At 35.8% G+C, this 12846-nt stretch overlaps 1 protein-coding gene across 1 annotated transcript in view; it reads left to right on the top strand.

The window, feature by feature from the left end:
* INTS8 (integrator complex subunit 8) overlaps window positions 1-12846 on the top strand; it is a 57088-nt gene that overhangs the window by 7901 nt on the left and 36341 nt on the right. Inside the window, exons 3-8 of the mRNA XM_011384805.2 lie at window positions 2205-2345; window positions 2656-2727; window positions 5321-5372; window positions 6273-6455; window positions 9457-9564; window positions 11056-11211. Of these exons, the coding sequence (XP_011383107.1) occupies window positions 2205-2345; window positions 2656-2727; window positions 5321-5372; window positions 6273-6455; window positions 9457-9564; window positions 11056-11211 (712 nt within the window). The remainder of the gene's footprint in view (window positions 1-2204; window positions 2346-2655; window positions 2728-5320; window positions 5373-6272; window positions 6456-9456; window positions 9565-11055; window positions 11212-12846) is intronic.

Below are 12846 nucleotides of genomic sequence, written 5' to 3'. Positions count from 1 at the left end.
ACTCACTGAGTTTTTTTCAGAAGTACCATCCTGAATTCTGTCATTTAAGTTGCATATTCTGTCTGTAAGCTTATTTTCTAGAGATTTTTCTCTTTCTTTCTAAGATGCCTTGTCACCTTGGTTGTTCATGGTGTTTAATGGACTAGCTCTATGCCTGGGCATTAATGGAAGTGTATTCTGCTGTTTTTCCAGAAAGAAGATTTATTATATAAAGGTATCTTTAGCCGGCTGCAAAGAAGATGTTTTTCTATTGGTTTCCAGTAGGTGGTGTCTAAGCCTCTTGGATCCCTGCTTTATATAAAACCTAAACATTGCCTTTTTTATTTTCTTGTAGATATTTAATCAAGCTCGTTACACTCAGTTTCAGTCCCTGTCAGTGTCAGCGACAGTCTCGGCAGCGTTTGCTCAGATTCCCCTGGGGCTCTGCGGTGCTCAGTCTCGGAGGGTATGGGGTGAGAGGCCCTCTGGGTTGGGAGTCGGAGGCTGCAGCTCAGCCTTGGTTTTGCAACCAGGGCCAGTAAAAATCAACTGTTGCTTCTCTGCGATCCCCTCTCACTTCTCTGCTTTCTGCCCTGATAACTGGGCCATGCTGTCGGATGCGTAGAACTCACAGCCCTTCCAGGCAAGGCTATTCAGGGAAGTCGCCACACCTTCTCCCCTCCTCCCCTTCCCACAGTGAGCTCCAGAGGCTGTGAGAGGTAGCTTCAGTCTTGGCAATGTTTGCTCAGATTCCCTTGGGGCTCCGCAGTGTTTGGTCTTGGAGGGTACGGGGGAAGGGACTCTCTGGATTCGGGGTTAGGGGCTGCGGCTTAGCCTCGGTTTCGCAGCCATGGCTGGTAAAAGTCTACTGTTGTTTTTCTGCCATCCTGCTTTTTTGCCTTCTGCCCTAATGACTGGGCCCTACCGCTGGCTGGCCACAGGGAGCTCGCAGCTTTCCCAGGCAGGACTGTTAAGGGAACCCTTCACTCCTCTCCTCTCCCTCCTCCTACAGGGAGCTCAGGAGGCTGAGAGAGGCAGCTTCTTTATTTCTCCCAGTCGACCGCCCAACACATTGGGTTCTGACCTGTGGTAGCTCTTATGCACAGATCCGATTCTCAGACGTGCTGGTGTGCAGTTTGGGTGTTTTTGTTGAGTTTTAAATGTTCAGATTATTGTTGTTTCAAGGGGAGAGATCTGGGGATGTCTCTCACTCTGCCGTGTTTCCACAGTTTCCTATCTTTATTTTTTAAACAATGCTATGATCATACCTTATATACTGTTTTGATTTTTCCCCCCCACAAAACAGAATATCATGACCATTTTCTCATTTTATTTTTTGGAGATAATTCGATTGTATGAGTAATTTATTAAGTTTCTTCATTGACAGTCATTTTGTTTTCTAGCTTTTCACTTTCATAAATCACAGAGCCTTAAATATCTGTCCTTATATTATATCTGAATTTTTAGTTACCTCCTTAGTTTTGATTATTAAATTGCTGGGTCAGGCGGTATAAACATTTTTAATGCACATATTGCATATTGCCAGATTGCATTCCAAGAAAGTTGTACTGGTTTGTAATCTCAGTAGTAGTATTTCAACTCTTTTTTCACGATTTATTTTCCAGCATTAAATATTAGAATGTTAAAAAAATTTATTCTTTAATCTGAGGGAGAACCTATCCATTAACAGACTCAAGAGGCATGTCAGCAGATGGCATTGTGTACAAAAGTATGTTTATTATACAGTTAGATAATTGAACACTGATTCCGTATTTGATGATAATTGAAACTTTTTTTAGATGTGAAGTTAATACTGTGACTATGTAAAGAGTTAATTTTTGGAAGATCTATTCTGAAGTACTTAGGGAAGAAATAATTTAATATTGTAAATTTGTTTCACAATAATATGGGAAGAAGGGCAGAGGGTAAGAATAGAGGTAAAGTAAGATTGGCCATCAGTTGATAATTATTGAAGCTGGATGATGGACACATGGGGGTTCATTATATTCTGCCTACTTTTGTATATGTTTAAATTGTTTTCATAATAAAAGTTTAAAAATCTTTCAGAGTTTGATATTTTCATAAGTTGAGACAGATTAATAAAATGGCCTTTTAGATTTAGTCCTTTAACAATGTAATTATTTTTCATCGAAGATACTGAATTGTGTATTTTGTGCTTCTTATGTAGCTAACACAGAGACATGTACCATATGCTTCCTTTTAAGTTTGTCTGTTCCAGTATTGAATATGCTGCTGAATGAACTTCTTTGCATCAGTAAAGTTCCTCCTGGGACAAAGCATATAGACATGGATCTGGCCACTTTACCTCCAACCACTGCCATGGCTATACTTCTCTACAATAGATGGTAAATATTTTCATAAACCCAAAATTTGTTATTTAGCCTCTGTTTAATTGCAATATGGCACTCAGGCGTGTGTTTGTAAGGGTCTTCTTATGCTCCAGAGTGCTCTCAGAGGATCGTGGAAAGTTTGCTGGAGGAATCTTGTGACTACATAGATGAAAAAAATTCTGGTTAAAAAAAAATGTGGATGATTTACAGAGTTCTTATTATGTGTTCATTGAAACTTCACTTAATTTATAATACAGATCTTGAAAAAAATAATTGAGTGATATTTTTAATGTATTAAATTTTCTTTTTCTTGTGTTTTCTTTAGGGCAGTTAGGACAATTGTTCAAAGTAGTTTCCCTATCAAACAGGCAAAACCTGGACCTCCTCAGTTAAGTGTGTAAGTTGGCATATATGACCCTTACTTGGCCCTTTTTTCATCAGAAGAAAAATTTGCAAGTTTCTAATAACCTTTGGTACAGAAGGAATAGAACAGAAATTGGAAGGCAGAGGGCAGAAGGCTTGCATAAGAAGGTGGTTTGGAGGAGTTAGAGGGTGAGAGAAACAGGTAGTACTCTGGGTATCTAGAAAAGAGAGCTCTGAAAAAGAAGGGGAGTGCTTTGGTAATTGTGTCTTTCATCATAGTATTAGCTGACCTTCACAGTATTAAGATTTTTTTTCATTTAATTTATCTGAAGATAGATTTGTTTTATATGGGGAGAAATTAATATTTGTAAATATTTTAGAGTACAGTATAGAGTACAAAATTACAGATTCTGGTAAAGGTGCTCACCTGCTCTCACAACCACATCAAAATTATAGCTAACCTACAGAACATGGATCTGTTACTGAGAATTACCTGAAGTATAGCTGAACAGAAGTTCTAAAACTAAGGACATATAGAAGAAATCACATTGAGACTGGTCAGCTGGGAGGAGATGGAAATGGGCTGGCCCCACACGTGTGTGTGGCGGTTAAAAACCATGAAAGCAATCTCAGCTGTGGAGGTCTCCCCTGAGGAATGAGGAGTCCCAGCCCCACACCAGGACCCCAGTCCAGGAAGCCCAGGATTTCAGTGCCAGGAAGAGAAGTGCCCACAACTTCTGTCTGAAAACCAGCAGAGATTGTGGCTGAGCGAGACAGAGGGCTGCTAGAGCCCTAGGCATTCCTCTTAGAGGGCTGGCACATGATTTACTCACTGACACACTGGCTCTGAGCTCCAGCAGCTCAAAAGGTAACAGGAACATACGGGGAGGAACTAAATTGGCTTCAGGGCAAGGGCTGAAGGGGCAGCTTTCTCCCATACAGAAGTGCTGGCAGAGGCATTGTTTCTTTCTTGAACTCTTTCCCCACCCAGCCTGCATGTGCAGGTCAGCGCCATGTCTGAATCTCCATCAACCTGGCTAACACCGTTTGCCCCATGCTGGTGATTCCTTGAGACCCCACCCCACCAAACTTGGGGGCCCACCCAAGCTGCTTCCGGTGGCTTTCTGTATAAACAGCCTGTCTCGATTCATGTTTCAAACTTTCAAAGGTTCACAGACCCCAAACAAGTAGCATCTGACTTTGGTGTGCCCTGTCCCTCTTGCTAAGCAGCCCCATGCATGGCACTAGTGGCAGCCAGCCTCAGTTCACAGCTTAGCCTCTCCCAGTCTCCTCCAAGCTCAGCACAAGCGGCAACCATCTGCAGATACTTGTAGCTCATAACAAGTGGCCCCAGGCAGGGCACAGGCAGTGGCTGACTTGGCCTGCACCATAGCCCCTCCCAAGAGGCCCCAGAAACAACATACCCGTTTGCCAGCCGCAGACCACACCAGAGCACCATTCAACCACTTCCACAAATAACATACCCAAAAGGCAGACTCAGCAGGCGCCAGAGCCTTGCTAAAGCAAATCCTGCATCATAGGGTCAGCCCCTGCACAACAACTCCACTGTTGTTACAGTCTGCACAGTCAGCCTGAGGGTCAGTCCTTCCCACATATATGCAAATAGCAACCAAGGCTCAACTACGACAGGAGGACACACAGAACCCACACAAGGGACACACACCCAGGGCACCTGGGCCCAGAAGACACCTACTACAGAAGGCTACTCTGCTAAGACCAGGAGATATAGCAGCTCTAATACATAGAAACAAAGACAGGGAGGCAGCCAAAATGGGATGACAAACATGTCCCCGATGGGAACAGAACAAAGCTCCAGAAAAATAACTAAACAGAATGGAGACAAGCAATCTACCAGAAGCAGAGTTCAAAACACTGGTTATAAGGATGCTCAACAAGCTCAGAACTTCAGTAAAAAGATAGGAACCATAAAAATGGAGATAGAGAACATGAAGAACTAGTCAGAAAAGAGGATTGTAGTAACTGAAATAATGCACTAGAGGGAATCAACAGATTAGATGAAGCAGTGAATCAAAGCGATTTAGAAGATAAGGTAGCAGAAAACACCCAGTCAGAACAACAACAATCTAAAAATGTGAGTATAGTTTAAGGGGCTTATGGGACAACAGAGTTTTATTGGGGTGGTCACTTTGTAAGTTATATAAATGTCTGTTGTGTTGTATACTTAAAACTAATACTGTGTGTCAACTGAAAAATAAATTTAAAAAAAGTTATTAAAAACGTTATTACAATAGTTTGATCATATCTGGAGTTTCAAACCTAATTCTCAAATTCCGGGTAGCAGTTTACTCAAATTTAGAGCTAGAGAGCATAATTTCTAACTTGATATAAATGAGCTTTTGCTGCAAGTAAGTTTTATTTTTAAATTGAGGGCTTTTTTTTTTTTTTTAATGCAAAGCAAATGAGAAAACAAGGGTAAATAAATGAGCATCATTATAATTGAGTTTGGTTTTTTTATCCATGAGAGGAAATAGCATTAAAAACATTTTTATTTAAATTCAACCTTATTTTCAGGGATGATGTCTTAAAGTTTTGAACTTGCAGTCTTTTGAGTAACATTCAATACTGTTCAATAATTTCTCTTTTAGTATGAATCAGATGCAACAAGAGAAAGAGCTAACAGAAAATATTTTGAAAGTGGTGAGTGTCGGCATCAGTTATATTTTTAACATATCTGGGATACATTTAGAACATGTTGGATGCTTCTCCTAACCTTAGGTATTTGAGAGTCGTCAAGGTCTAGATACAATGACATTTAGATTTTCACTGTTAGAACATAGTTTGGTAATATTCTAAATTGTACAGATTTTCAGTGTTAATGATAGAGTACATTACCACCACTTCTGTTGTTGAATATTTTACGATACTTTGGCAGATATGACAAATTACTCTTACAGGTGATATCTTTATATTCTTTTATTATTTCCAAAAATTTACAATAAATATATATTTTAAAATTACTTTTGTAGTCAGAAAAATAGTTATTTTTTAAATTTAGTTATGTAAAAGTAGATACATAGGATTTTTCATAATTTAAAAACGATCTCTAATTCTTTAATACCTACAGTGTGCCGGAGATACCATGTAAAGTGCAGGGGCTGGGAAAGGAGATGAAAATAAACAATTTGCATCTATATAAAATAAATATGCTGTAGTATTTTGAATATGGAAGCAAAAACCTGTGTTTTATTTTTGTTATCTGGTTCCTATTAAAATGACTAGTACATTAAAGTATACAAACATTACTTGAATAAATCAATAGAACAGCAAATCTTAAAGCATTTTTTAAATTTACTTTTCTATAGAAAAAAGGTAAACTTTTCCAATTTGTATTTCCTAATTTTACAGTAGAAACTTGCTGTATTTTTTTTTAAATTTAAGATAACTTTATTTAAACTTAATTGCATTCCTACTGTGTTAAAAAAAAATTTAATAGCTTAGTACACTAAGTTACTAAGTATCCTGTAAATATATTTTGGGTAATATCATCCATTGTTGCCATTTTTGTATTTTAATAATTTGTTTATTGAATTTTTGTAGCTCAAAGAACAAGCTTCTGATTCTATTTTGGTACTAGAGGCAGCCCTTAAATTAAATAAGGATCTTTACGTCCACACAATGAGAACACTAGATTTATTGGCCATGGAGCCAGGCATGGTAAATGGAGAAACAGAGAGTTTTACTGCTGGATTGAAAATCAAAACTGAGGAGATGCAGTGCCAGGTATTTATTTCAGTATTTAATGAATACATGGCAGATTTTTGGAAAATCTTAGGAGATCATCCTAATATTTTTAATTAGAATTTATTTCTTTCGTCTTTTTTGATTTCGACTTGAGATGCTATTAAAACTGTTTGCATTGCTCTTAATTTGTAAATTTTGTAAGACTTCACTTGAAATTTTTCTAAAAGAAATGCAAGGGAAATTTCATTTGATGTTTGTCTCTGAAATAGTCTCCCAGTAGTATTTAGTGTATAGAGTTTAAATCCTGAGAATGCAGCGAATACATAACTGATTAACAGTTCATTCATATAATTAGAAATCTAAGAAGCCTTTGCATCCCCCTGCCCCTCAATAAAAAAAGAAAGACCCAACTATTTGTTCTAGACTTTAAAATATGTAGGCCCCTAGAGAAAATATCTCATGTTTCAAGGATCTTTAGGTGTCTGCTCTCTGTAACTCTGGGCCTTACTTCTTTTGACAGCTTTCAGTTGTTTGTTTTTGGATGTTATTTATTCATTTTGTTTTTCTCCTGCTGGATTGTAAACACTTTGAGGTCTTTTTTCTTTTTAATATACTTTATATCTTTCTCACTTTCTAGCACAGAGCCTTGAGTATAATAGAAATTTAAAAATATTGACAGTTGTCTAAAGAGGGCCACTAGAATAGTTTCTTTTTTTTTCCTATATTTTTCCTTTGTCATGTGAATTGACATGACTTTTAATCACTATTTCCCATTCGTGAAAGGGAAATAGTGACAAAGTGTTGGAACGTGCCTTTTCAGATTAGCTGGTTCCAGAATTGAATGTAATAATTTTTTCAAGACCTGATGAGATAATGGCTCTAGTAGGAGTAATGAGGCATAGACAACGACAAATTCTTTAAATCGTTAAATGAAACTTGCATATAGGAAGCTTTCTGGTACTGTGGTGTCTTATAATTGCTAAGAGTCTGTTTAAAAGTTATTGGTAACACTTCCTGATTTTCTAAGTATAGTGGACGATAATAACCTGAAAAACAAAACTCTTATAAGACATCTAGATGTGCAAAGTAAACTTTATCCAATATTCTTTTAATTACATAGCTGAGCCATAATTCCTGTTTTTTGAATGGCAACTTAGTAGTAATATTCATTTTCTAGCATGTTAATATTTAAAGTGCATTCTTTACTAAAATTTACCTGACACAAAATTATTAAATTTTTTTCCCCAGTAAAACTAAAAGCATTACTGTTCTTAAGGGCAGATTCATTATCAGATTTTTTTTAACCTGTTGATCATTTCTTAACTACAGAATTTAAACTCATTTTAATGACTAGTCATCTAGTATAGTAATACTTGAAAGTATCTTTTTGAACTCTTATACTCTGTCTTTGCCTGAAAAGGGAAATTATATCTAACTGTAATATGGATGCATATATATCCATGTGTGTGTGTACGTGTGTATAAATCTACCTCCCATATATATTTTTTCTTTTTTTTTTTTTTTCTTTTTAGCACCTCTGTACCCTAGATAGGAGGAAGCTTTCTAGAATAAAAATCAGCCAAACATTTAGTGTGAACTAAATAGTACAAAGCAGTATTCTAGAGGCTGGTAAGCATTAATTCTGATTTGTTGAACACAGAATAATAAAATAATAGCTGTAATACATATCAGTAGAGACTAGCTCCATAATAATTAGAGCATAGACACAGAGTAATAGCTATAATACATGTCAGTGAAGAGTAGCTCCATAATGAATAATACAAACTATACAGCTTAAGAGTTTGAAGGAAGAATAAGTATCTGTTGGCTAAGATTGGTTTGATATAAATGGAAATAATGAGTATGGAATGAAGCTTATTTCCAGGATCTGTTATAAATGGGGAATTGACACTGGTATGATTGAAGTAGAGGAGAATGGAGAGGTTTGGAGAGAGAAGATCAGGCTAAGGCATTTGAACTTTCTGACTTAGAATAATTTGAAAATTTTAAGAAAGATCAAAAAGACTGATCTGTCAGCCATGTGCAGAATAAACTTGAGAAAAGATATTAGGGGCCTAGTGTTATGGTTTCAAGCCTGGGCTCTGCTAATACTTGGTTATATGCTTTAATGGACATGTCACTTTCTTTGCCATAGTATTCTTGTCCATAAAATGGCCAAGTTGGATAATCTGAGTCTTTGAGTTCTGTATTTGGTAAATCTAGGCATCAATTTAAGAAAGCTCTTGGGAAAAATATACAAATTTTATTAGAAAAAAAGATAACCGGAAATGTACTATCATTTTATAGTTAATTCAAATTTCTAAATATTTTATTCTGACCAGTCCTGTTAGCGTAGACGTTTTCCTCTTCTGTTTTAGAACTCTGTATCTTATGAGACTTGGTGAGAAGCAGAGCTTCCTTCCTATAATAGAACTGGAAACTCCAAATACTAGCTTTCTCTATCCTTATCTTGTTTGAAGGGCAAGCATGACACATAGGTGTGACAGACAAGTTTAGTATAGACTGCTTCAGGAGCTAGTAAGTCAGTGAAGTGGGGATGATAGTCCATTGTGATGGTGAGTACCAGCAATAGTGATAGTAACATCTAGTTTTCAGGAGCAGCATGAGTAAGAGTGTATGTAGCTGCTGCTTTCAGTGTCTAGTGCTGGTGACTTCAGGTGATATGAGCTGCAAATTCTAGTGTTGGAATGGCTGTAGTGGTATCTCATTAGGGCAGTTTGTGGCTCTCATCCTGATTTCTTGCCTCCCTTACCCCTTTTATTTTCTAAGCTTGATTCTTTGGACTTACCAATAATACTTTAGGCCACTTGAAATCTTATCAGTAAATCTGGTTTCTGCTTAAGTCAGTCAAAGTTGTTTTTTGTTGCTTGTGACTAGTATCATTAATGTTTCACTGCTTATTGAAATATATTTCTTTCCTATATATGTATCTGTAGTTTTGCTGAGACAATTTTGGGTTTTGTCAACTCTTAAGTATGTGAAAAATTACTAAGCAAATTGGTGTTTGTTACCATTTTAGGTGTGTTACGATTTGGGTGCAGCATACTTCCAGCAAGGCTCTACAAATTCAGCTGTCTATGAAAACGCCAGAGAAAAATTTTTTAGAACCAAAGAACTAATTGCAGAGGTAAATACAGTCATGAGGCACATAATACACAGTCCTTTACAACATCTGTACATTTTTTGGCCTTAATTTTTCTGATAAACAGTAGTGTTTATTGTAGTAGTAAATGTACAAAGTTCAAAAAAGCACTGAAAACATTTTAAAAAATCTCTGCTAGTACTGCCTGGAGGTAACTCTTTTTGCCATTTTACCTTATATTCTTCCAGTTTATATTCTTTCTATATATATGTTTTTATACAGTTAAGCTCATTCTATATAAACTATTTTGTGTCTTGGTTTAATCTTAGAATCAACATTAAAATGTATTCTATTCTGTGATTTGCTTCATTTCTCTAATGTGTGGGCATTTAGGTTGTTTACTGTTTTTATTATAAAGCTGCAATATTTATATCTCCAAGCATAAATTTTTGTTTGGACTTTAGATACTTTCTAGTTAAATTTTTGCAAATAGAATTGCCATGTCCAGTGGTTATTAATTTTTTAAAGGCTATAATATATAAAACCAAATTGCTTTTCAGGTACCTTTCTCTGGGTACTGTAATCAACAGTGAGTTGTTTTTTTTTTTTTAATTGCTAACTTGATGGATGATATATAGTATCTTTAAAATTTTTGCATTTTTTAAATTCTTAGGGTAGATTTTTTCATGTGTTTATCAATTGCATTTTTCTTTTTATGGTTCAGACTGACCTTTAAATTGTGTAAATAGGTTTTTCATATGCCTGGTGTCTAGAACAATTCCCACTTTAGCCTCTTCTTTTCTCATCCAATAAATTGATTAAATTTGCTAGAAATTTACTTTAAATCTTTGAGACCCATTCGGAATCCCCATTTTACTTTGCCCAGGTAATTCATCAGATTTCTAATTTTATGGCATTTCAAGTATACTGATTTAAACCTTTAAAAATTTTTTAATGTGTCTTTTAAATCATCTTTCTGTTTTAATAGAAGCATTCCAATTTTTTCCAGTTGAGTGAAGATCAAAGGTGTTTTTTTTTTGCTCTCCTGTGAATTTCTGCAAAGTATATGTATTTGTAAATATTTTAAGCTTGTTTTTAATAGTCTTCACTCTGTTAATGTCTTAATTGTCATACTTAGAGCGATAATGATGTCTGCTTTTTGTATGTTGTCCTGAAAACTAAACCAGGAGTCACCAAACTTTTTGTAAAGGGCCAGATAGTAGATATTTTAGGCTTTGTGGACCTTACACAGTTTTTGTAGTCAATTCTCATGTGTTAGGTTTTTTCCCTTTATAGTTTTAAGAATTGTTTTTAGCTCAGTGGCCGTACAAAAACTGGCCACAGGCTGGATTTGGTCTGTGAGCAATAGTTTGCTGACATCTGCTCTAAACCTTTAACCTTTATATTTTTTATGTTTCCTCCAGCTCTGAATTTTGCTTTATCATTTTCTTGTACTGTTTAAATGCACTAAGTGGATGCTAGACTTATTGTTTCTATTACATTGATGGATAATGGTATATATCTCTTACTTTACAGATAGGTTCATTATCTCTTCATTGTACCATAGATGAGAAGCGATTAGCTGGCTATTGTCAAGCATGTGATGTTCTTGTACCTTCTTCGGATAGTACCTCTCAACAGTTGACTCCATATAGTCAAGTCCATATTTGTTTGAGATCTGGCAACTATCAGGTAAGACTTAGTAGTATAATTAAAAAGTTTTGGAAGCCAAACAAGACTGAGTTTGAATCCTGGCACCATCATTTACCAGTTGTGTGATTTGGGGGAAGTCTGTCAGAGTGGCCTATATAATAGTGGTAATAATTACCCCATTTCATAAGCTTCCTGTGAGAATCAAGTGAAAAGTTATAGTTTATAAACGCTAAGACAAAGCACTATATAGATGTCGATTCCTTATTATTGATATCCTTTCTTGAATGTATAGAACCTGCCCATTTTAAGTAAATTCTGTAAGAAACTCTAAGCAGAACTTTTAACTTCTAAAATTATAGGTAGAGAACTTTTAGTTTTATGGCCTCTAAAGTTTTGTGTCTGATTTGAAACTATAGCCTTGTAGCCCAGCCTTATTAGCCACTGCAGATATTAAGACTGAACAAGAAAGCGAGCAATGTGGTCATGGTAGATTTGGATGGTGGGTTACAGAGCGCACTTAGCCAATAATCTTGGTCCTCATTTCAGTTTTACTCGTGAAGAAGGCTTAAAATTATTGAGATTTTTGTTTCTCCCTCCGGGTATATATCTTTAGTTTTGTAATGAAAATCACTGGGGATTAGCATTCATAGTTTTAAAGTCCAAGGTCCATGAGTTTAGTCCCTGTGTTTTCTTCTATGCAATTTTATTGTTTTAGGTCTTATATTCAGGTCATTAATACATTTTGAGTTAATTTTGGTGTGTGGTGATAGACAACAGTCTAGTTTCATTCTCTTGCAGGTGGCTTTCCAGTTTTTCCAGCACCATTTATTGAAGAAGCTTTCTTTTCTCCACTGTACGTTTTTGGCTTTTTTGTCGAAAATTATTTTCCCATATGAACTTGGGTTTACTTCTGGATTCTTGATTCTTTTCCACTGGTTTCTGTGTCTGTTTTTCTGCCAATGCCATGCCGTTTTGATTATTGTCACTTTGTAGTATAATTTAAAGTTGAACAGAGTGATGCCTCCAGCCTTGTTCTTTTTTCTCAGGATGATTTTGCCGATTCAATGTCTTTTGTGCTTCTATACAGATCTGGTGATTTTTTTGTTCTATTTCTTTAAAAAAGGCTGATGGGATTTTGATGGGGATTGCATTAAATCTGTATAATGCTTTAAGTAACATGGTCATTTTAACTATGTTGATTCTTCCAATCCGAGAACACAGAATATCTTTCCATTTCTTTGTATTTTCTCCAATTTCTTTTAATATAAGATGTTATAGTTTTCATTATATAGGTCCTTCACATGTTTCGTTAAATTTATTCCTAGGTATTTTATTCCTTTTTGGTGCAATTGCAAAAGGAATTATCTTTTCCATTTCTTTTTCTGACCCTTCATTATTAGGGCATAGGAACGCTATGGATTTTTGAACATTGATTTTTGTATCCAGAAACTTTACTGTATTTGTTTATTGTTTCTAGTAGTGTTCTTGTGGAGTCTTTAGGGTTTTCTATATAGAGAATTATGTCATCCGCAAATACTGACTGTTTGACTTCTTCGTTTCCTATTTGAAAGCTTTTTATGTCTTTCTCTTGTCTGATTGCACTTGCAAGGACCTCCAGTGTTATATTGAATAACAGTGGCAATAGTGGACAGCCTTGACTTGTTCCTGATCTTA

Source organism: Pteropus vampyrus, unplaced genomic scaffold (assembly GCF_000151845.1).
Source record: "Pteropus vampyrus isolate Shadow unplaced genomic scaffold, Pvam_2.0 Scaffold627, whole genome shotgun sequence".
In the NCBI taxonomy this organism is placed as follows: domain Eukaryota; kingdom Metazoa; phylum Chordata; class Mammalia; order Chiroptera; family Pteropodidae; genus Pteropus; species Pteropus vampyrus.
Note: the sequence above shows the minus strand (reverse complement) of the source record. Positions and strands in the feature narration are given on the sequence as shown.